The following is a 25,797-nucleotide window of genomic DNA, read 5'->3' as shown; positions in this document are numbered from 1 at the left end:
TCATATACCAATAAAAGCTTTCACTTATGCTTCACATACGTTTCCTCACTGCATGTTGCCTCTGTGTCTTGCTGGTTATTTGATTTTTGGTTTTGTTAACGTATTCAACTCATAGATTTTGGTCCTGATACTGTTTCTCTTGAAGTCCCTGGAAGGAACTCCTAGTGATTTAAACTGTGCTGGATCAATCTCAGTAAGCAAAGACTGTGGGGATGTGGTAATGAAGAAGCATGCACTTAAGACTTCTTTGAAAAGGAAGTGTTTTGTGAGAATGGATAATGAAGTACCTGTAATTTTTGTTGTGCATGTAGTAGGTGTAATGTTATGTACAAAAATATTGCATTCTTCCTGATAACTAGACCAAGTGGAAATATTTGCTGTTCTTCCCCTGTTGCTATCCTGTTCTAAGTGGATGTTTACTTTTTCTGTTTACAGAAGAATGTTTATTTTTCCACAGTGTTGACATGATTGTTGTAGAGACATGGAATTGTTTTGGGTTTGTGGTTATTTTTTTAAATTTTTTTTACATAACTTTCTTTTTTATATGCCTGTCAGTTAGTAAAATTTTGTCATAAGTTCTTTTCACTTATTGTCATTACTGTCATAATTTTTTTGTGGATAAGTCCATGAGTGTATATATATCATTTGAATCCTACTGATCTCCTTGTTTCAGTGATGCTTTGTAGTGGTTTCCTAAATGCTTTGTAAAGAACATGTTATTATTAGCCTTATGGATGTTTTTTTTTAATCTAGTGAGGTTTTCCTTACCCTTTCATCATAAGAAAGTTTCCAGTCATTATGTTTCAAATTGTTGTTTTACCATATCTATAATGTCTCCAGTTTTATGCCTCTTGCTTGTGTCCCATCTATCTAATTTTATCCTTATTCTGTTTCTGCCATAGTTTTCAGCAATGTTATAATTTCTTCTGAGTTTACAATAATGTTTCTTCACTATAAAGAGATCCCATCATCTTGATGTGAACTTTTCTTCAGAGCTGTGTGCTAGCCTTGCCAGAACACATTCTCAAATGCATAGGGCAAACAGGATCCATGTACATTACAAGCTGTAAAATGTGGAGAGAGGAGGTGTCTTTGACATCAGTGTCTGAGTAGCAAATGGCAGAGTCTGCCTTGTACCGTGGACTTGTGTTTTATCTGTTCATGAAGCAGAGACACAGAAGTGGAAGTGGACCTACTTGCCTTTCTACAGGAATGCCATTATTTTCTGTTAAGTGTATTTGAGAGAGCTATTTCTTAGCCATTCAAACATGCAAATCCACAGACATACAACTCAGGAGAGCTGCAGAAATATCTGACTCTCTCTTTTGCCCCCATGCAGAGACCCTTCAAAAATCTATCACTGCTGATTTAGTTAGTGGTATATACCTAAGAAGCACCAAACATTCCGTGTATCAAATAGGAACAGATATGTTATAGAATATAATGAGACTTATTCACCTGTTTATGTGAGTGCTGCCTATGCTTGATGGGTATAACTATTTATTGAACGGCTTGCCCATGTGTTTCCAAATAGTGGATTAAATTCTAGTAAATCTGTTTAAGTATCTCCTTGCTCATGAATATGACATTTCATCTATTTACACCTTTCCAACTGACTTAAAATGTCAAAAGGATCTATTTCTGTAATATAAGTACCTCAATTCTTTTCGACATTATTTTCTGTAGCTCGTTTCATATGCATATCTCTCTTTTATGTTATCATCATGATGGTATTAATTTGGATGTGCAAATTAGCTCTTCATGATGTTGTCATGTCAGCATCTGGATTCAAGATGTGCTGTTTCATAAGCATTGCATCCTATTGCGTTTCATCAGAGTCCCCCTTTTCTAATCTAATTATTCATAAGGAACCTTGGGGATTGTGCTAATGGGCATCTGAAGCTATAAAGAGTAATGAAAGTGGTTGTGTTACTGCTATGCAATTAAGTGTATACAGAATACCATTCATATAATTAAATTCAGATTTTTTTACCACTCTTTTTCTCCTTTATAGTACATCAATTATTTCTCTGAAGTTAAAATAATACCAGTGGAGTTTTAAGAGCTTTTTATGAGAATTGTAGCAGTTATAGTGACAAAAGTTGATTTTTGACTTTTATAATTAAAAGCTTCACCAAATAAGGAGACAGTTTTATGAATTTTTAATGTTATTTTCATGTTTTGTATGAAAAGGTGGAGGATATTTGTGATTGAGGCAGAATTTGCACTGCTGGGAGAGCAAGGTGGGTGTCTGGGGGTGTGTGCTTGCTGTGTGTTTCCCATTTAATATTCTGTCCATTGGTTTGATTGGATACAATACACATTATGCTGCTGCTGCTGGTAATGTGCATCAGCAGTCATTGCAATTTGTAAGTTCAGCCTGACCTTTGGTCTGGGTTCAGTTTTCTGTCTCTGTTCATTTGGATTAAGTGTTTTGATGAATGAAGATAAAGTATTTAGATCAACTAGTCAATATGTTTTCTGCTGATAATTCCATATTAATAAGTGCTGATGGTTAGTATCTTTAAGGTCTACTGACAATCTGATTGAAATCAATGGCAGTTTTGCCTCATTTAGTTCAATGGGAGCAAGAATGAGTCTTTAACCAGCAGAAAATTATAAACACCGCTCTCTGTTCATGTGTCATTCACTATGAACAAGAGTTTTTATGGTGCTGTCAGGCTGAAAAAAATCTTTTCTTTTTTGATAACAAAGCTGCATTTAGCTGAAGTAATCCCTAGGTAGCCTGTTAGAGGTGTTCTAGCTTTGTTATTCCCAAACAATAAGGAATGTGGCCTCTTGCTGCTTGTACTTAAGTAAGTAGTTGCTGCTGCTCAAAATAGCTTGAGACTGCTGTGCAGCTGAAATTCTGCTGCAGACATCCTGCATTAACCTAGTTATCTTGAATTTTCTTGTGAAATGCAGACTTTGTTTTAATTCAGCAGAGCACATGATATTAAACAGCTTGTGCAGTTGCTTTTTCCAGAACACCAGTGACAGCCATGACGTTCCATGTCAATGAAGAGGCCCAGGCATCATGACAGCATCCTCCATCCTCTTATCTTTGATTATACACAGCTGATTGGCATCTCATCCTGTTCTGAACTGCCTTAACCATAAAAATCCCACTAGCATTTTAAAATTGCTCATCTGCCAGGTAACCTACTACAAAACTGAGAGGTAGCTTCATAAAACAACTCTTCCAGGGTATCCTTTTAGTTTGTCCCCAGGTACCCACCAGGAGAAATGAGCTGTGAAGTTTGAATGAGAGTTTAATAGGTCCAGGTCCTGTCTGACCAAATGACACTGTGGCTGAGGGGGACTGACAGCTTCTCTCTAATCATTGCTCAAACCAAAAGGAAAAAGGAAAGGGAGGTAAAGAGTGCAGAAAGACTGATTTCTTGGCTAGATTTTCAGGTTGCTTAGGGCTTTAAAGGTCAAATGCAATGTCTCAGGTTAGTACCTCTTTAATTATGAGAAGACAACCTTTGGAGCACAGGAATGGCATGCTTTTGGCATTACTCAGCAAGTGTCTGCATCCTCCATTAGTTCATCCTTTCATACATTCTTGAAGTATGGCCATTTATTTGTGGGTCATTAATCTGCCCTTACAAAGACAAATAAGTTTTGCCTCTGAGAGAGTGGCTATATTCATCTTAACTTCCTCAAATACAAAATACTCATGGTGCTTGGTAGATTTTTCTACCATGATTAAAAACTCTGATAAAATATCTGGTAAATTTTCTGGCCATTTTCTGCAGTTGGTCATTGTTCTTGAATGAAACTCAGCATTACTTTCACATACCTTCTAAGCATGTTCTCTGAGATAAATGACATGTTTGAAAATCAGTAAATGAGAAAAGAAATCTTCAGTCCATTCGAACAACCTTTTTTTATTTGTTTGTGAGTTTTCTTCCTTTTACTTTTACTTGGTAAATTTTAAATCCTTATATTTTTGTCTGGTAATTTATGTTTTTCCACATTATTTTGGCTTCCTTTGATTATAGGTTAAAATCCTTAATTCTCAACTCTAATGTATTAATAGGGACCAATTGAAATAGCATTTTCACTGGGTAGTTGCTTTCTACTTTCCCTATTGCTTTTGCATATTGTGACTTCCTGTCTAGTACATACATATCTTTAATCATCCAAGCAGTCTTGTTTAATGGACTGTATTTCTGGATGTTTACCTCTCTCTTTGAATCTGGCATGGGGTTATTCATTGCTATGTTAGGCTTGACTTCAAATAATATTTTGTTCTAGTGCTTTATACACAGATTATTATCCTAATGATCCCTAAGTTTAATTTTGTGCAAATCAGATGGGGGGGTGTGCTGCTGCTTGTTTTTCATTGTCAAATCAGATTCTATCTCTCCTTTTAAAGCAGATTTCCACATACAAGTTCAAATCCCTTAGATAAAGAATATGCTCATTTACAAAGATTGTAATTGATTTTTGGCCCTGTTTTTAATACTTTGCACTGTAAATGATATCCCAGTGGACAGTAATCATCATACAGATGTTTGAAAGCTCCTTCCTGCAGAGTATGCTAATTGAAGTCTATAAAGTGTCATTGGGCTGCACATTGTTTCTAATTAGTACAAGGCAGTTTCTCTTTGCTTTGTATAGTTTTGCTGGCCTCTTTCCTTCATTATTTTACCAGCTGGCAAGTAAATCTTCTCAGTTACTAAGAAAAAAAAAATCCAGAGTTGGAATTTTTTCTGTGTTCTTCATAGTGTCCTGCTTTCCTTTATCAGAAAAATACAGATTTTTGTGTGGTTTGATTCTGACTTTATGAAGCTATCAGTAAGCTTTTAGTTCCAACAGGCCAGGTACTACTCTGACATCTTTTGAAAGACTCTTTATCTCACATCATCAGGAGAAACATTAGTATGTCAATAAATTTCTTTTCTCATAATAGGGCGTTTATGATAATGATTGTCATTTGTCTAGTCTCTGAAAAAGGAATATTTTAGTGACTGCTTGATGGTTGGATGTTTATTGCAGTTTCCCAGGGTATACAATCAGCAGTGCGATGGAAGTGGCAGATAAAAGGGTCTCTATTATTGAAAAGAGCTCCAAATTATGTGCAAAATTACTGGAAAAAGAAGCTTTCCTGCCTGTTCCAGCTTCCCTGTGTGAGTGTACTAGGGTACAGGTCAGGTTCTGCAGTTCCTTTAGGGAGTGTTGGATTGCACTTTTTAAACTCTGATAAGTACTTCCCTCTGTTAATTTATGCTTAAAGTAGTGTCCCTGTATTTCCTCATGTCTTTCTGCTAAGATTTTTTACCTCAAGTAATCTGGGAGTTTATAGGACTTAAGAAGAGAGACAGATTTATAGAATTTTTCAGGCCTTGGCTGCTTTGTTCAGGCCTCCATTCTAAGCATGGAGGAATGAAACCATAGCTAGTTCTCTTCATAAGACTCTGAGACAGGACCCTTTTTTTTTTTTTTTTTAAGGTAAAATTTATATTTTTCCCTTGCATGCAGTGAACACCTTTTCTCAATATTCAGGAAGTTAAAAATTTGGTGTGATGCATTTTTTAAACAATTTCCTGTTAATGTCAATTGAAGTTCACTTGGAATAGAAGTCCACAATTTGATTGAAGATTGAGGAGGTTTAAGAACACTCTCAAATTATTGTTGTTTATTCTGAGGCATCAGACTAAGATTTAGGAGTCTGACTTGATCCTCTCTGAATGACAGCATCCTGAGTAAATAATTTTTTCTTCCAATCTTTGTTTTTTATCTGCAAATGATAATGTGATACATCTCTTTCTTCATGTCTAGTTTCTTTTTAGTGTTTGGGGGAAAAAAGTACATGACAGCTGTGATCTGGAAAAGACTACAGTGAAATAATTAAAATAGGGTACACTGCTTAAGTTGGAAGGGATCTGCAATGGCCAGGTAATCCAGCTGCCTGACTGATTCAGGCTGACCAAAAGTTAGACAGCATTGTTAAGAGCATTTCCTCTTAAACACTGACAGAGCTGGGACATCTACCACCTCTCTGGGAAGCCTGTTCTGATATTTGCCCACCTTCTCAGTTGTCCAGTCTGAGCCTGATGCAGCTGTGATCCACTTCCACATGGCCTGTCACAGGATACCAGGGAGAGGAGATCAGCACTTCTCACTCTTCTCTCAGGATGCTGCAGACAGCAACGAGGTCGCCCCTCAGCATCCTTTTCTCCAAACTAGACAAGCCCTGAGTCCTCAGCCACTCCTCACAGGACATTCTTTCCAGCCCTTTCACATGCTTTGTTTCCCTCCTCTGGTTGCATTCAGAGACCTGAACATCCTTTTTGAACTGTGGGCCCAGCACAGCCCGCAGGGCTCAGGTGAGGCCACCCCAGGGCTGAGCACAGCAGGACAGTGACCCGTTTTGCCCGGCTGCTGTGCTGTGTTTGATGCACCCCAGGGTGGGTTTGCCCTCGGGGCTGCCGGGGTCACTGCTGGCTCACACTGAGATGCTGTTGGCCAGCAGCACCCCCAGACCCCTCCTGCAGGCCAGCTCTCCAGCTGCTCCTCTCCCCATTTATTACTCTGCCTGGTGTTACTCTGTCCTTCATATAGAATCTGACATTTTGACTTTAGAAATTCCATCACAGAACAATGCTCCAATCTATCTAGATCCCTCTGCAAGGCCGATTACAGAAATCCTCCTTATTGTTTGTGGTGGAAAATGTACTTAATCCCCACAACCTACTCAATATGGTACTGCCTTACAGTGGACTTTCCAGAGCACATGTAGAGGCAAACCTCTTTCTCCAAAGAATTCGTTGCCAATTATGCAAGTACATAGGAGGCTATTAAACTGAAAACACCATGTATTTGATCTGAGGTGGTATTCCTAGAAAAGTGCAGTGATGTACTGATGTAAAAAGAGCAGTTTTTGTTACATATAAATATTGCATCACTAAGGGATAGCAATGTAAAATAAAAACATTGCTATAGAGAGCCAGCTTCTTCCAGGGTTAGGAAATGGTGCCAGGGTCTGCATCTGTCCTCTTCCCTGCAGGGTGAGGCCTGATGGCAGCTGTGAGCTGGTGCAGGCATGGGTAAGGCAATGTCTCTCTCCATTCAACTAGTCTTGGGCAAATTTAGCAGCACCTACTCTGTGGCTGTGACTTGGGTGATAATACTTTTCCCTTATCATGGTCCTTTGAACAACTAACCAGTGTGTTTCTCCTCTGTTTTGCCTTGGAGAAACCTGTCAACACCTTTTCTCTTCATTCTGTATTTAATGGATGTGTCAACATTGCTTAATGGAGGATGGTGGAAAGGTATGTTTTGTTGTTAGCTCTGAACAGGCAGCGAGTCCTGACAGCAGCGATGTCTTGGGTGCAGCGTCGTGCTGCTGTTACTTTGGCTCTGATGCCAGTTCAGTCAGATCCAGCTCAGATATTCCTCTGCAGTGTTCCTCTGCAGTGCATAAATACACCCTCATGCAAACAATTCAGAGGCATCTCAACTACATATCCATAATTTATAATTATAGTGGGACTGAAATAGACTTGAGGCTTCAGTTGGCCTCAAGTCTCAGAGCTGCTGTGTTGCAGCAGAGGCTGCTCTGCCTTGAGAGCACAGCAATAATTACTGTGGGCTGCATTCTAGCAGCCAACCATGATTGCAAGGCACAGCTTCAAGGATATTAGGGGAATTTGGAAGCCTTGTGCTTCTATCAAGGGCTTAGGTGTCTAAATGTTATCTGTGTGGGCTGCAAATTAGCATTCTCAAGCAATTTGACTTCAGGAGGCATGGCCTTGGGGAAGGTGCCTGCAGATTTGTGAGCCACCACCATTTGCTTTGAAGCCCCCCCTGATTTGGGGAGCCTCCTAAGGAAATTCCTCTAGGTCTGTTTTTGTACAGGGGACAGAAACCTGATTAGTGTTGTTTATTTTTCCAGATTATTTTGGTTTTGACTTTTCAGTTTTAGTGATAGGATAAAAAAAAATTGCCTTTTACCTTTTGATGAAGAAGGACTGATTTTGCTTAGTGTTAAAACATAGGTTTGAAGCTTTGAAGTCTCTGTTCCATAGCTGTAAACACAGTGGGAATGGTCTGATTTCCCACTTGCAATATTGTATTATTAAACTGGAAAGAGCTTTTAGGGCTGTTTTACATAATGACTGGGTTCCCTGCATGCTGCTACATTCAGAAATAAAACAAAAAAACCAGAAACTGCCTGACCAGCAAATGGTTCCTGTTTAGACATTGTCCATAGCATTTGTAATATTTGCTGCTCTAGTCCTGTTATGTAATTGATGTCCATTGGGACTATCCCAAAACAGGGATGTTTATTTCCTGAGGCTGTTAACAGTGTTTGAAGTTTCTTTATCAGACACAGGCTGGGGAAAGGTGCATTGATTTTTAGTGTCTTCTGCTCTTTAAGTAATTTTTTTAAGTGAGTAATTATAGAAATACAATGCATTTAAACTTGAGGGCAAATTTAACCCTGGGTTTTCGCACTGCAGCTGTCTGGAATTCAATGTTTCAGGGCCAAGAGTTCATCTACTTCCTGACATAATAGGGTGATTTAGCATGCTGTTAATTTTAAGGAAGTGAGCAATCCCAACTTTCCTCAATTTATTCTGTTGGATACATTCATGTGTGTGCATAGATAGATAGATAGATAGATAGATAGATAAAAAGTAAAGACTTTGGCCTTTTATGAGCTGAGTCTTGTGAAACAAGCTTTTAGACCAATGTGAAGTTGTGTAAGCCTTTAATTAGTATAATTTTCACATGCATATCAAACATTAAAACAGTAGGGTGATAGTAAAGCTGATGCAGTTAGCCTGTTCATTTTAGACAAGCTTGGGAGCAGACTTTGGTCTTCCATCAGTAACAGCAACCCATATTAACACCAAAAAATCTGATTTTTATATTCTTGGGATCATCATGTAAACTTGCTGAAGAGATATTGATGCAAACACGAGCTACTTGCATGATCTTTGAAATTGGCTTTGGTTTACACACTTAAACCAGCCACACAACCTGAAAAATTCTGAGAGGTCACAAACACTGATTTCAAGGGATGCTTAGAATGAAGCTAATATATTATGATATGCATGATCTTCATCAAAGAAGTAGTAGGCATTCCCAGCAGTCCTAGAGTTATATGATCTTGTGACAGACCCAGAGGCAAATTCAGAGCTGTCAGCTGAATTGCCTTTGGAGCCTGCCAAGCAAACAGATGCTAATGTTAGATGAGTATCTACATGGCTTGGCATGGAGCTCCCATGACAAGCAGCAAGCCCTGTGTGTGACCTCAGCTTGCTGGTCCACTGCTGGGAATCACAGAGGAGATGTCTAGTGATGTGTGAATTAGAGCTGTCTCTTGCTCATGGTATTTGAATATAGTTTATTTGGATGTTGTAGTCAGAGTCTCTGATGATTTAAACACTGCCATCCACCCTCTTGGGTTACAACTGAGAAAGCAAACACAGTTTGTTTTCTTTGTGCTAGTTCTACAGCTCCAGAGCCTGCTGTATGCTGGGAAACCCCAACCTCTGCCAGTAGCAGTAGAGGAAACCCTAGTATAATCTGGCATGGCAGAGTGTGGATGTTACTGTGTGTGTGCCACACTGACTCCTGTGAGCTGCACTCACTCACTAAGTACATCTACCTGGGCAACCTGGGTGTTTGGGAGCCCCAGGACCAGCTGGCACAGAGAGGCCCATGGGGGTGACATTCTGCAGCTTCCAAACCATGGTGGCCATGTGTGTGCTGCTGTTGGGAATTGGCCCTACCTTGTAGCATCTGAGCCATGCCAGAGTGGTGTTTGGGGGAGAGCAATTTATTACAGCCAAAAGCCTCTCAAGGTCCTCTCTTTATCAATATAGCAGTGTGAATCATAGCACTGCAAAACCCAGGAACATGCTGGAGCTCTTCCTTTGCTAGCACAGATAGGGCTGTTGTGTGTCTCCCTGCCTTGTCATCGCTCTGAGCTTAAAGACTGGCTCTAGTCCAGCTCCAGCCCTTCATGATTTTTAAGATTATATGCCCCTTGCTTCACCCAAAAGCCTACTCACTGGGCTTTTTCTCCGTGGGTGCATGCTGTTGTGAGGCTTTGTTTGTTGGGATTCCATCAGTGTATTCATTTAGCAACATGCATACTCATTTGGGCTGAATATAGGAACATTTAAGTCTCTAGACAAGTGATTAAGGGCTTTATTAAATAGAAATGTTTTGCTAAGCCACAGCATGGATTATCTGTCCCTTAGTATGTGTATAATCAAAACTGGTTCTCTGATCTTGGATAAAAACTCTGGAGGATCTGTTTCATATTTTTTCTTTAGTGTAAAATGGGAATGCTGACATTTCTTTGCTGACTTCCTTGGGTTGCTGTGGAGTTTAATGCCCAGAAAGTGCTTTGAACATGAGAACTGCTGTGACAGAATTACTGAGAGCTTTGCTTCTGTAATGTAATTGCTTAGTTAAGGGGGGGGAGAGGGGGGGGGGAGGGGGAGAAAAGTTCAGAACCAGCTGGCAGTGAAATTCTGTTGAAGATTTTATGTTATATACGGATATAACATTCATATGGTATCTGGTTATTGAGAATTGTATTTTAAATTTTGGATGATTTTTCATTAGTTTTTGATATATTTGAAATTAATTATTCTCCTTTAAAATTCTAAATATGGGTGAGATTTTTTTGGTCTTTGTTTTAGTATAGGCTGTTAACAAAACTTGATGTTTTATTATTGTAGATTATTGCAATTATGATGCACGAGCATAATCACTTCTGACAATAAAAAAAGAATTAGTGTGTATTAATAATTTGTGTGCTTCCCAATTTTGGCTTCTATTTGCTGAGATGAAGGGCGAGGTTCAAGGTCTTTCTGTGCTCTCCATAAAACCCGGTTGCCTAGCATTTTTAACACTTGGCAGCACCATTTCTAATCTGTCTGGAGCTGGCAGCCAGGCTGTGCAGCTCCTCAGTGGGAAGCAACATGGAGCTGAGCAGCAGCTCCCAGCTCAGGCAGGCTTCCTTCTGTGGGTACCAGTTTAAGCCTCTCTCTGGAAATTGTAAATGCATGATGTGATGCCCATGGCAATTTTTTCTCTTTTGTCCAACAGCGTGGGTTGGTAAGAGGAGTGGACTGGCACATTTTCTAAATATGTGCATGTTTATCAAGCAGAGTGTTTCAAGCTTGTTACTGAGTCCTTTGCTTAGATGAGGGTCTCATCTGTCAGTAAAGAGAGGAAGACAGATCTGGCTGCAATTTTGTTTTTCCATTTTTCATTTTTTAACCTCTCCTCCTGCCCCCCCCCCACCAAAATCTTAGAAGAGTAAATGACTAGCATGTGTTACACAATGTAAGCTGTGAAGAAGATTTGAGGGAATGTGAAATTTAGAAGCTTTCTGTGCATATCTTTATGCTAAAATAGATACTGATCTCTGCAGTGTTTTCTTAGTTTTAAGTGTTGCTTGTAAGAATAGATACCAGCAGAGTTAACAAATGGCTTCGATTTACTGACACCAAAAGGCTTTCTAGCCTTTTTGTTGGGTCTTGTTCAGGCTGAACAGGATGGAGGGATTGCTGTTGCCCTCTTTGGCATTCCCAGGGGCTGAGGTACCTGCTGGAAGCAGGGTCAGGGAGGGCTGCAGGCTCCCAGCAGCTCGGGTTCTGCAGGGGTGCAGTGCCTGCCCCCACTGGGGGCCCTGAACAGGCATTAAAAGGAATCGTGGGAAGCTCTTTATCAGTCCACTGCGTGTCTCAGATTAAGGAGGCACAAAGCAGTGCACCTGGTGACTTCAGCAAGGGTAATAATGTTAAAGGATAATATTAATAATGTTAATTAGCCATTCTGCCTTTGCAGCCTTTCTGGTCTAAGCAGGTCACCTTGAACGTAAAGACACTGAAGTGCATGGAAGCTGTAGCCAAATTTTTGAGAAATGTGTCCTAATTTTCAGCTACGTTACATCTGACAAATGTTCTTTGACCTTATTTACTACTCAAGTGGTGGGAAACTGCATTTACCTCAGTGGGCAGAAGGTCAAGTCTCTTGGGCCTCTTTTACTGGAGCCCTTGTACTCTGCAGGTGGGAGATGGGTGCCAGAACCTCTGAAATAAGGACTTTGAGCTTTAGAATGAGGAACACATACATGGAAGGATCAGTTTATGAAACAGTGCATCTCAGTGACTTGTGTTCAGTATAAAGTGTTGTTTTAGCATAGAACACTCAACCCAGATAACCTGTTTTACATATTTGTCCTGTAAGCAGTTCTTTTCTACATTGACTGTACTCTAATAGTTGATTTTTCTAATTTGAGAAATACAGCTAGGAATTAGCATGTGATTAAAAAGCTGTTGAAAAAAATTTCTAGGCTCTTAAAATAAACACATACAAAAATAGTGGAGGAAAAACCCAACTCCATTAAATCTCCAGGCTAGAAAGAATAAATTACAGTGGTCCTAAGTACTTATAGAGGGCTAAAGACTTTGGGTTTGTTTTTTTTAAGATACTGTTTTAAGTGAATTTTCTCTTTGAGTGAGCATTGAACGTATGTTCAGATGTTCTGCATGGGAAGGTGTTTTCCTTGGTCCCTGAGGATAGGGATGCATGAACTTGTGAAACTCAGCAGTCTCATACTGATCTCATGGTCACCTAAGCCACCAAGGTATGTATGTGTAGCATTTCTAAAATCCAAAAGTTGGAGATTAAAGATGAAGAAAAGGGAAAGATTAGCACAGTGCTTTCCATGATTCGAAGTAAGAAAAATTTGTTGCTTCCATTCTTTGGGGTTTTTTATTTACCATCATACCTAGCTGAAGTGCTCATGATTCAAGGAGCCTTTCAAGACCTGGTCAGCATTCAACTCTGTGGGTTTGGCTTTCATGTCAGGAAGAGGTTGTACTCAGGAAAAAAGGTGATGTTTAGCCTGATAAACCTTGTTCTTGCATGACAAGATTAAATGGGGCTGTTTGGTTTTTGCCTTTGATGTATTTGCCTGTGTTGGCAAAGAAGCTGGGCAAGGTGGCAGTTAACAAAATAACTACGTGAAGTGTAGTGGACACCCATCTCTGGATTTCATTTGAATTGATTGCCTTGTTTCAGTGATCTCTCAAGGTTTTCCACTGTTAGCAGCATCTGTGTTCAAAGTTTGCCTTGACCAAAATCAGCTTCCTGTTGTGTTTTTTCTTGTCCCTAGATCTAACATGGTGCAAATGTTTGCCATTTTTCAGCAGAAACTCACCAGTCTTTAAACCTATAATAAATGAGGAAAAAAGCAAAATTAAAGACTCGCCAGGATGACAAATACTCCTAGGGCTGAAGGGGCAGATCAATCCTTCTTTTCAAACTACTTCTTTTCTGTTGTTGCATTTCCTTGTGCTCTTTCATGCTTTCTTAAGCTCTTATGTGTCCATGTAGTTTCTCAGGTGTGCTCTTTTGCACCCTTCCTCATGGTCTTTTTAACATTTGCATGCTCTCTCCTTCTCTTGCCATCTCATGTGTCCTCATGCTCTCCTTTTTCTTATTTTCCTCATCTGGCCACACAGCTTGTGTGCATAATCTTTGTTTTGGTGCCTTGGGGAGGTGATCAGGCAGTTTGTGTGTAGGACAAGGAACCTGTATCTGGGTGATTTGGTTTAGGGGTTATAATGGTCGTGCTGGGTTGATGGTTAGACTTGATGATCTTAAAGGTCTCTTCCAGCCCTGGTGATTGTGATTCTATGATGCTGTGTCCTGTCTGCCAAGAGAGGAGTTGGCTTTCTGGTGTGTTGGTTATGGGTGTTAAGTATCTGAACCAGCCAAGGTGGATGGTGTGATGTGGGAGAGTTTGTGTTGTTCTTGTTGGAACTTTGAGGATGCTTCTAATGTCCTACAATCCCTGGATCCAAGATGGTGAATAATACTACTGTGGCCCAAAGTGAATGCACTTTACAGAGACTGCTACTTCAAGCAGTAAATTTTTCAGTTGTCAAGGATCTCTCTGCCAGCTATTTCAGAAAAGAAAGCCTTCGTGTATTTGAGGTTTTGCTTACTTTATTTTCTAGCTGTTTGAGGAAACCTTTGAAACTTCAGCTTTTAAAAAGGTAGTAGGCTTTTTCTTTTAATTTATTTTTTTTCTTTCCCTACTTTTTTTTTTTTTTCTTTTTAGTCTAGACTAAATTCTGACAGCACAGTTCTTTGTATTGGCTGTCCCTTCATTTGAGATACTGTAACACTGTTCCTCTTTTATTCGCCATTTGTCCTTTTGTTTTATGGCTCTCTTTGTTGCAAGCTTCTTTGTTGTTTCTTCCAGATTATTCTCCTCAGGGACTTCTGTATCAGTATGACTGAACATTGCTTGCAGCCATGCCAGATTGTGCTGTGATCTTATTGGATTTCACAAACCAAGGTTAGGCCAGGTCAGAACTTGGTTGAAATAACGTGGACTACAAGATTGCCTGCTAGCCACTGGGAACACACACAACAAACACCTGGCCCAGATGTCGCTCAGTCAGCTCAGGCTGGCCGTGTTGCCGTGCTGACTGCGCTGGGTGTGATGCTAATGCCAGGTTCTGACCTGTTCTGGCTGGTAGGATTTCACAGATTTTTTCTTAGAGAAGAGTACTGTTGTTAATTCCAGTGTTCTGGCTCATTCCAAATCCTTTAATTCTCTGTTTGGATTACACTGGAATTCAGTTGAAGATTATATTCTCTGATCTTCTTTTCCCTGTACTGTTGCAAGATGATTGCCCTCAAAACTTGCTGTGCTGTTCAAAAAGATGCATTTGTGTGCTGCATGAAATAATTACAAAATTTTCTTTGCTTTGCTGATCATCTGAAAAAAAAAATAGAGAAAAACCCCACAATCTTCAGGTTAAATGTTCCAGAAAGGTAGAAATTTTTAGTAAAAATAACACATGAAAATTACAGTTGAGTTTTTCTTAGAGTTGCTTGAGGTTTCTGACCAAAAGACTGTATGAGGATGTGTTAGTATGTTCAGAGTTAGCTTCACTGAGTGCATATCAGGTGGAAAATCGCATGCTGTTACACTTGAGTGCCCCAAAATGATAGGAAGATTGAATATATAGGTAAGGCTTTTCTAATTCATTGTAGAGGTATTCGGACCTGTTGTTGCTCTGTATGGTTTTTAATAGCTTATTCCTTTAAATAAAGCTGTGAGAGGCTAGAAGGTGAATATAGAAAAGGATGTAATTTTGTGAAATAAAGGCCAAAATTAACTTGGGTTACATCCCTTGTTTCATCCCTTCACTAAGCCTGAGGGAGGGCTGCTGGAGGGTTCATTTGCCTGGGTCTGTGCTGGAACAATACTCATGAAGCTGTGGAAAGAACAGTACAGCCAGCTTGATTTACCTTGATGTGCCCAGGTGTACAGTGATGGACTTAGATCTGTCACAAAACCTGAATATATCTAGCTAGGCAGCAGCCATTAACAGCACAGCCATTAAGAACATTTAAAGAGTGTAAATTGTGAATCTGCAGAGGAATTAGTGAGGTATGAAAGGGCAGGGGTGACTAGGAGTCAGTAAATGAAATACTTCACAGGCTGGATCAGGAAAAGCTTCTTGTCAGTTTAAGCTGTAAAGTACTGTGATATCTTTCTGTGTAGAGTAATGTGGTATCTTTCTGTGAATATGTAAAACAAGTTTCAGGGTTCAAGTCTGTAATGCATTTTGCATACTGGGACAATTTGCTGTGGCTGGATGTGGACCAGATAATCAGGTGTTTATCCCCCTGGAGTATTTTCATCTCTTGAAAGTTTTGGGTCTTCTTTTACCACTCAGTACCTGTATATAGAGGAAAAATACTGAATATCTTGACTTTTAAATCCAAGTTTATATACATTTCTGCATAGAAAAGATGAAAAATTTAAAATAGGAGTAGGAAGATTAATGTTCTATAAAAGATGGGATTTACAGTTTGATTGTAAGTGTTTGGCATTGAGGTTACCCATAATTATTCTTAATAGGTAAATTATCTCTGTCTCTGATAATCCTAATTGTCAGTGCAAAGCTTGGCACTGCCAGCAGAGATATGGAAGGTGTAGTGTAGAAGAAGGCTGGAAGGAGTCTTTCATCTTTGCCATCCCTTGCCAAGGGCTTACTGTAAATGCAAATTCATCAGCATTTCTATTGTGGTGCATTTATATATCCTGGAGAGGCTGAAATCTGAGAATTAATTGCTGTGTGTGCTCAGGGGGCCACTCTGCAGTGGGAGACTCTTCAGGACTGGGACAGTGGTGCCTGATGTTGCTGCAGCATTAATGAATATGTGGGGGAATGTCCTGCAGAAGAGCATGAAGAGCTCTGTTGATTGATTCTGTCCTTGCCTCATTTGTTTTAGGAAGAGCCAGCCTGGCTAACCCTTTGTAAGAAAACAGCTTGGCTGATGTTCACCTGCTGAACAGATATGCTGGATATGCTTGAGGGGGTGGTGGAGTGGTGGTGTCTGTGCAGGGGACAGATAGCTGTTGTTTTCAGCTGTTATTTACAGGATCAATAAAACTGATTTTCCAATTCAAGGATAATTTTTACCAACAAGCTACACAGCCTATAAGGTCATAATATTGGATCTGCTATTTTTCAGAACAAGTTAATTTAAAAATGATAGGTATTTGCCAGCTCAGGATTAGTTTTTCTAGTAGAAAGGAGAGATGTATCTGGAAGATACACCTTGGGAGGGGGTGAGCATTTTGCCTCAGAATAACATTGTTGCACACTGCCCACAGTCCTTTTCTTTGAGCAATAATTTAACTGTGCATGATACTTTAATGACAAATGCAGTATAATAAGAAAATGCAGAGCTGTTTTATTACAATCCTGGTTCAGTTACTATGTGCAAATACTGCTGTGGACTTTAGTGGGCAATGACAGATGCCCTCTGTAAAGTGCAATATATTTTATTTTTATGTCACTGTAGAGAAGAATATTTGTGATGTTGTGGAACTATCCCTGGCCAATAGCAAGTGTATTGACACATATATGTCCAATGCCATTCATTTCTACTGAAGTTACTTTATTTTTTTGTGGCCTGTTGAGAAAGTCTCACGGACATGACTCATACACACACACATATTTTAATACTACATTTCTCCCTCTGCATTTGCCCTTCTTCCCCATTGCACACTTAAGATCAGGCACAATTTAAAAGGAGTACCAGTATGAGGCTTCTGCAGTTGTGCCTGTGTGATTGGGGTGAGATACAGCTTTGAAAGAGTAAAATCATGCAGCTGTCATTTTATAAGCAGGTGACCACACCTACTGTCAGTATGAATTCTGTAGGGTGAGGAGAAAATAGCCAAGAAGTGTTCTTCCATTGAAAGCAGTCTGAATGAACTTTATATGCCAGAAAAGTTGATTAGAATTTTAGATTTTAGAAAACAACCCTCTTTATTTTTTCAACCCATTGCAAACCCCAGAGCATCATGAAACATAACCAGAGTCTCTGTCCTTTTCCCGTACTTTGGTGAATCTCGGGCTTTTGTAGTTATTATCTATGAAATATGCAGTCTGTGGAAGTCCACATAAAAATCAAATGCCATTACCTTTGAGAAGGTTTGGATTCAGACCAAAAATACTCTAAGTCTTCATGTGCCATTTTTCTCAAAGTCTACACATCCATTTATGGTTCCCTTTCCTCCTTTATGTATTGGAGTAGTAGAGGAAAAGAATGGAGGAATGTTGGTTTGATTTAGAAGAATTTGATGGTGAAGATTTGTTTAAAATATGAAAAGATATTTTTCTTTACTGTGATTGGAGCAAAGTTTTCCTTTTTTAGATGGTAAATAGTTTATCATGTGTGAGTAAGAATTTGGCTTTTGGATGGCTGTGTTGTTGATGAGAGCTACTGGCAACAGACACTTTGTAAACACCAAACTGCTAGTTTATTAAAAGAATAATAGGAACAGATGTTTTCAATTCATAAAATGTATCAAGTAAATGGTACATCCACTTGTTATTTCAATTCCTTTGAATTTCTGTGAACTCATTTGGGGCTAGGTTCTCAAAAGAGCTTAGCCCACTGTCACTTCATTGTTCTCCCTGTAAACTGATGGATGATGAACGTGTTTGGGAGCTGCAGCTTTTTATGCCTAAAGGGGAGCTCCTAACTACTGAGGCTTCTGAAATCTGGCCCATGTTTCTGATGAGTGAATACTGATCATTATGGAGGATTCATACATGCAGTCTCTGAGTAATACCCTGCATTTGCCTGTGATTGTATATATGATGGTTTCTTAATTTACTATTGCACTAGGCATTTTAATTCAAATTATGCTAATAGTGTAGGATTAGCTGTGGATTATGATTCTAGCATGTACTGTCATTCAAACAGAAGAACCAGTTCTTTAGCTCCTAGAGCCTCTTTCTCCCTCTCATCCTTATGTGTAGTAATTTGTGCTCAAGACTGGCCTCAGGTTTTGATGAGGTTTCTTGTTTAAGCTGATGAGATTGCTTAGGGAAGGCAGTTGTTGAAAATCATTAGAAGAGAGACTGAGATTCTTTTTGTCTTCTGATGACACATTTTTACGGTGCTGAAAAGATTTTTTGAAAACAGTGATTAGAATGGGCCCTTGCCAGCACTGCACAGTGAACAGTTCTGGTTTTGCCTTCGTTCCTCAGTGGTAGGACAGGCTGCACATACTTTGCTTTTGCATTTTGACTCCAATACATATTTGAGAAAACTATTGCTAGAGGGTTATGTTAAAATCACCAGAAAGCTCGTAGAATAAATAATACATGCAAGAGAACTGATGTTACATTGGTCCTTGCTAGAGCATATAGCACAAAGCCAGTTTTGTTCTTTGCCAGTACTGAAAAAAAGCTTTCTAGCCACCCAAGATGGCTCTTCTTGAAGCATAACCTTTCCAGAGAGCTTCTCCTCCCCCAAACTGCAGATGTGCTGGAAACACAAATTTGCCTCTTTAGTGTTTGCACTTGTTTCGTTAGATTGTAATGGCATGCAGCCTGTTTGCATTAGTGAATTCGTCTGTATTCCTTCAAATCCCTCATTTGTTGCATTTTTTGTGGAGTGCCTGATATTTCTGGTGACTTTGTGTTGTAGCAGCAGTCTAAAATCTGCCTTTTTTCTCTTTCTTCCTCCAGCTGATATTATTTCTACAGTTGAGTTCAACCACACTGGAGAACTGCTGGCTACTGGTGACAAGGGGGGCCGAGTTGTTATATTCCAAAGGGAACCTGAGGTATGTGGGTTACCAGTGTCATCCTCAATAGCCTGAGCAAACCTGGCTTAATTTTTAACACTTCATTTGAGTTGAATTAACAAACTTGTTTATAATCTCATGATTCAGTAAAACAGAGTGTCATCTGTTCAGAGAGGAAGTGAAATAGAGTAAGGATTTTTAACTTGTAAGTTTGCTGCCCCAAACAAAAATGCTTCAAAGCTTCAAAATTCTGATATAAGATAAAAGAAGATTATTTTTGTTTTACTTCTTTCTTCTTTTAATAGATTTTTCCTGATAATGGAACCCTGTTCTGTTTAAAGCAATACCTTCACTTACCTTTATTTTCCACTTGTAAATTCCATTCATCTGCAGTATCTTGTGTAGAAGTCTTCCTGAATAGCTGACATTTCTTCAAAAATTCGAATATTAAGTGTTTCAATACTCACAGGAAATTTTATTCTTGCTGAAACACATCTGTCAATATCATGCTTTAAATGAGAAATTAAATTACATTACTAATATTTTTTATATTTGTAAGGCTGTTTCTATACCTTTCCTAAGAGATGAAGATATATTGCTGTCATAAACAACGTTTCTGTTGTTCTTATTCTCCCTAGAGTAAAAATGAGCCTTACAATCAGGGGGAGTACAATGTTTACAGCACTTTCCAGAGCCATGAACCTGAATTTGATTATTTGAAGAGTTTGGAGATAGAAGAAAAAATAAACAAGATCAAGTGGTTACCACAGCAAAATGCAGCTCACTCACTCCTATCAACAAATGGTGAGATTGATGACAGTATGCAGGACATAGCAGTATTTGCAGTATTTGCTCTGTGTGTTTTAGTGCTGACGTATATATTTGCTCATTTTAATCTACTGGTGTAGTAATTTCCTCTTTCAGAGTTTACCAAGACTCTCATACTGCCTCTGATATCTGTTGTTTGTATATTTTATTCATAGAATCATGAGGTTTTTCCAATTGATTATTCATGGGCATTTAAAGAGTTATCCATTTTTCTATTAATATGCAGTGCTATACTGAAATAGATCATGTGACAAAGGCATCACCTTACTCAGCAGCTTGTGTTTCATGGGAAATTAAGAATTTTTTCTGCTGTATTTGTCATAACTTTTATTATTTGTAGATGTGTAGATGAAGGTAGGTGAGAGAGATTAATTTATTTTTCTTTTCATTCATTATCATCAGAATAGTTTATTTAGGTTTTAAAAGGTACACAAATCTTGGGAAGACAGAAGGAATAATACTAGACTATTGATACTGACTCATATTTCTGACATGTCTAAAGCCTATTGATGAAAGAAGGCAGTATTATTACCAAGAGGGGATATTCAGATATGAAATAAGGGGAAAAATCTGAATGTAACCTAACATGAGTAGGTGTCATTTAGGAAGCATTTAGACACCCACAGACACAAAATACCACAAAAATGATTTTAAATTTTAGATCTAATGGTAATCAGAAAAGAATTTTTTTGTTCTAGAAGTTTGAGTGTAATTGGGAGTTGCTGATAAAAAATAGGGTAATCTCATCTTTGGGAACTGGCACAATATAAAGTAATTGCTTTGTGTTAAAATATAGAGCATTAAATAATATTTACATTAATTCAAAGCAGATGATAATTTTTTAGTATTCTGTAGTTTGTTTTACTTAAAGTTGCCTTTGACTTTTTGGGGTCACTGTTACTCATTTGAAATTAAATTACCTGTTACAGAGAGGTGATTTATGCTAATTTAATGATTAGTCACCTTACGAAGTTTATTTCTACTATTCTCCCTTGGTCAAAATATTCCTCACCCCTTCAGATAACTAAGAACAGCTTCTTCTGAGCGTGTGATACAAAAGCAGATTATTGAAAGTGAACCTCTCCCTTTTCATTTTAAAGTTTGTTTTTCAAAACACAAAGGAATGCAACCAAATCCTCAGATTTTCAGCTTTTTACAGTTATAGATAATAGATTTCTACATGAGTTTTCTGGTTTGTGCTGTCATAAGGGGGGAGAAAGGAAGAAATAATCAGTCCTAGTGCTGCTGTGGTTAATCCAGTTTCCACCAACAGTGAGCAAGCCTAGGACCTGGAAAAATACTTTGGCCTCTGCTTCGCCTCTTTGGTTTTGGAGCATCTCAGCAGACCCCTTCATGGTGAGGAGAGCAGAAATGGTTCCACTGGCATAAGCCTTGGATTTTGGCTTTGAATTGCAAAACATTTGTATGTGCCAAGGAGGATTCCTAGCTTCCTGGCACAGCAGGGTTGAAGTCTCAAGATTCACCTCCTGGCATGTTCTTAAAGATGGTTTTAGCTTCAGGGTACAGACAGCCCACGCTGAATTATTCACTGTCTCACAGATTAGCTGGGAGAAGCCTTTGACAATATCTATCAATTCCATGCCTATAAAAATGGATAATAATATGTTTCCTAACTTGAAGGCACTACCTGTCACACATGCTCATATTGGGCAGATGGTAGAAATATCTTGAGTACTGTTTTTTGTTTGCTAAATTCCAAGCCTGCTATTTTAATGCAATTTTTGATATTTTGCTCTCTGGCAATTTAGGATCTAATGCAGGTTTTTTGCAGAAAAATGAGAACTGTGAAACAGCATCCTTTCCATGTGCTCAGGTGGACAGTGCCCACTGAATGTGCTGGAGGAGCATCCTGCTGTTCAGGAGCAGGAGGGGACAGTCAGTCTAAATCTAATCCTCAGTACATGAGACTTGGCAGGTCTGCACCTGCCCAGATTTGTTTCTTTCATTCTAAGGAGGACTTGTGTCTGAAGTTGTTTCTGTACAGGTCATCTCTCTCAGAGTCAATCTTGGTTCTTTTCCAGATCATGTTATCAGCTAAGCTTTGATTGTGGCATCTTAATTAATGGAGACAGAAGGAAATCACCAAGGCTTTCAAATCCCCCTGTGGATTTACAGTGCTTGCAATTAGAAAATTTGTAGTTTTCACTGTAAAATGAACAGATTTTGTAGTATAATAATAACAACTTAGTATGATTCATTGGTATCTTCTGTACCAGAATATATTTGGGCCACTTTCAGTATGAGCTACGTAAGGTAGATCAGAATTTATACAGATTATTTCATCTGAGGATTTCAGGCTGCTTACCAGACATTAATTAATTTTAACTTCACAACACCCTTGAGACTGAATGCTTAACCTCACAGAGATGTTTCTGTTTTTTCTATATTTTGCAAAATATAAGCATACTTAAAACTTATGAGTATTTAAAGAGGTAGATAAAGGAGAAGAAACCCAATACATGATAACCTTACCTGCTAATAAAACAGTTTTCACTCAGGAAAGAGGTAAATTTATTAATAGCAATCAAATCTAACAATGGAAAATTGGTTTTGTTTTTTTCTTATAATTAATTTTAAAATTGCTGTATTTATAATTTGTTACTAGATCAGCAGGAATGCACTATTTACATGTAATAAAATATCCAAGGGTGTGACATGACCTATGTGTATTTTTTAGTAATTAATTAACATGATGTACAATACAAATGAAATTTATTGAATATTTAAAAGGAGCTTTTTAGTTGCAGTTTGAACTAACCTCTTGTTTTGTACATTGACTGTAATTGTATTGTGATTTTTTTGCTTGCATATTAGCATATCAATATCATTAAGAGATACATACTAGCAAAAAATGAGTAATGGAGGAATTGATTTTGAAACAAAGAAAGTTCAAAGTTAAAAGTTGCTACAGAAATGTAAATCAATTAATGTTTTTCATATATCCTGTCTTTAAAGTGGTTTGTACTAGCTTTTGAAAGTTGTGCTTGGATCAGCCACACTGGGGAAATTATTATGCTCTGCTATGTACTTGAGGAAACAAAGGTAAAGGAAGAAAGTGGGATGAAATCAGAAATGATGCAGGAACTGAGGTGAATAAATCTGTGCTGGCAGCTGAAGGGCAGAAGCTTTGGAAAGGCTTTGGCTGCTGCACAAGCAGAGGAGTGAAACAACCATTAGAGTCTCAGGGACAGAGTTTTTGCAGAAGAGTTGGCATTGATTTTTCAGTCTAGGAAGCGTTAGGGTTGGCAGGTTAGGAGCACAACCACAGTGGGAGTGGACAATCAGCATTAGGAAATCTGGATCTTCAGCTTGTACAAAAAAGCCCCAAAGACAAATGCAATTTGAAGTGTTTAAAACATGTTTGTTGGTTTCAGAGGCTCTTTGCTGAGAGACATCATTGCTCTCTCATCATGGGCTTCACCCATCATAAGAAAGGAAGAGTCTAGATTTTATTCCATTAGGATTAATACATTTTTCTCCTTACTTCTCTCTATTGCCATCACAACACATTTCCCTTAGTTTGATTGGGTTTTTTTATTTTACCTCAGTCTTTTTCTCAGCTGCTTTCTAGTAGGAGGGAGAAATACCTCATTTTTTACACAGCCTTTCATTTGCAAGAGCTCCTGAAGTTACACCAATGCACCACTGCTCATTCCCCCAGGGGGCATTGGTCTGGCTGTGTACTCCATGCTGTTCTTGTGCTGTTTATAAGTAACCTAGCAAACTGGCATTAGTGCCAAACTGGTTTTAATATTGACATTATTTCCTTGTGAGGTCAAATTGATAAACTGAGCAGTGAGCATTGAGTAGTTTGGGCTTGTTCCACCTGCAAACTGCCAGGTTGGATTCATGAGCAGCATGTGTTCTGCATGCTCCACACAGCCTGTCAGCTGCCAGGAACCCCTGACTGGATGTGAAGGTCTGGGATGTGCTTTATGAGTACTTTGTCTGTGGGCAACATTTTCTGGATGTGCAGAATGATGTGACCCAGACTATTTCAGCACTGGACTTGTCTAAACCAAGGTGTAAAATCTTCTTTAAGGAATATATTGTGAAAGGTGAATAACTGCACTCAGAATTCCTATGCTGACAGTTGCTTGTCTTTTCTTTTAAAGATAAAACAATCAAATTGTGGAAAATTACTGAAAGAGATAAGAGACCGGAGGGGTACAACTTAAAAGATGAAGAAGGAAAGCTTAAAGATCTTTCTACAGTAACATCACTGCAGGTAAGCTTCTGTCCATGTCCAAAATTCAGTTGTTTCTGTATGAAAAAGGTAGTGCTAAGTCCGTAAAAGATTTAATACGTACGTAATGTTAAGTATTTATAGGATAATTCTAACTGAAGCTTTAGCTGACTGCTAACTGTATTGAATCTGCCACATATTTGCAAGTCACAAATGCTTTAAGATATACTGACCAAAATAAGTATTTTTGAGAGTTTATGTTGGTTTTATTTTTCCTGATAAAATTCTCTTATTGTGATTTAATGTGCTTTCATAAAAGGTTCTTTAACCTGTGGTGCTGGAAGCATTTTATTTGTAATTAATTTTGAAGAGGGTTCTTGACACATTCAGAGCAACTGAGTTAAAGACAGTACACCAAATTTCAGTTTCATCGTTTTTTTGGTTTTATAAAAAAATATTTTAAGAGTGGGATTTGCAGTAGTCTGTGGTCTGGTAAACCTGAGAATCTGCATTGCTGAAAAGATGCAGTCATGGAACTCATATAAGCATATGTGATTGTAGAATCATTTAGTTTGGAAAAGACTGTTGAGATCAAGTCCAACCATGAACCCAGCACTGCCATACTCAATAAACCAGGTCCCCAGGTGCCACTTCTACACATCTTTTAAATACCTCCAGCTATGCTGACTCAACCACTTCCCTGGGCAGCCCCTTCCAGTGCTTGACAAAAATTTCAGTGAACAAATCTTTCCTAATATCCAATTATAATATAATAACCGATATAATCAAATTAAAATATAATAAACTTCCAAGTGCAACTTAAAGCCATTTAGTTTTCTCCTGTCACTTGTTTCTTGGAGAGGAGAACCATCATCCACATGTTAATGTAGATTTTTGCTCTCAGACTTTTTTGGCTGAATTCACTCCAGGTGTTTTGGCAAATGAAAGTGGCTAAAGGTTAGAGCTGGACGGCTATGTTGTAAACACTAGTATGTCTTTATTACTGAAAACAAAACAACCCAACAAGTCTGTTGGGGGAAAAAAGCTTCTATAATGTAAATATGACTACATTAATGGAATATTTATCTATTCTGTATGATTAGGCAAACAATACTATTCCAGATTGCTTATAGTCTGAGAATTCTCTGTAAACTCAGCTTCCTCTTGAGGGGAAATGGAGAGGCAGGTCCTGATCTCTTCTCTGGGGTGACAGTGACAGGACAGGGAATGGCCTGAAGTTGTGTCAGAGGAGGTTTAGGTTGGATATCAGGTAAAGGTTCTTCACCCAGAGGGTGGTTGGGCACTGGAGCAGCTCCCCAGGAAAATGATCACAGCACCAAGCCTGGAAGAGTTCAAGAAACATTTGAACTCTGCTCTCAGGCACATGGTGTGGTTCTTGGGGATGGTGCTGTTCAGGGAGTTGAACTCTGTGATCCTTGTGGGTCCCTTCCAACTTGACATATTCTGTGATTCTGTAATTCAAAAGTTGAGTTTTGTTTTGTTCCTTGAGTAGAAAGTGAAACTCAAATATTTCAAACTCAAACTCTGTTTTCCTCTTTTAGACTACCTTGTGGGTTGATGTATGATAGATTGTTTCTGATGCATGTTCAACAACATGGAATAGTCCCAGTCATGGACCACA

General features: G+C 38.7%; 1 protein-coding gene across 1 annotated transcript in view; it reads left to right on the top strand.

The window, feature by feature from the left end:
* PPP2R2C (protein phosphatase 2 regulatory subunit Bgamma) overlaps nt 1–25,797 on the top strand; it is a 134,532-nt gene that overhangs the window by 60,607 nt on the left and 48,128 nt on the right. The window contains exons 2-4 of the mRNA XM_041402806.1: nt 19,062–19,159; nt 19,759–19,924; nt 24,085–24,197. Of these exons, the coding sequence (XP_041258740.1) occupies nt 19,062–19,159; nt 19,759–19,924; nt 24,085–24,197 (377 nt within the window). The remainder of the gene's footprint in view (nt 1–19,061; nt 19,160–19,758; nt 19,925–24,084; nt 24,198–25,797) is intronic.

The sequence above is a fragment of the Onychostruthus taczanowskii genome, unplaced genomic scaffold (assembly GCF_017590055.1).
Source record: "Onychostruthus taczanowskii isolate IOZ18803 unplaced genomic scaffold, ASM1759005v1 scaffold2, whole genome shotgun sequence".
Lineage (NCBI taxonomy): Eukaryota > Metazoa > Chordata > Aves > Passeriformes > Passeridae > Onychostruthus > Onychostruthus taczanowskii.
The sequence above is the reverse complement of the archived record's forward strand: the minus strand, read 5'-3'. Positions and strand labels throughout refer to the sequence as shown.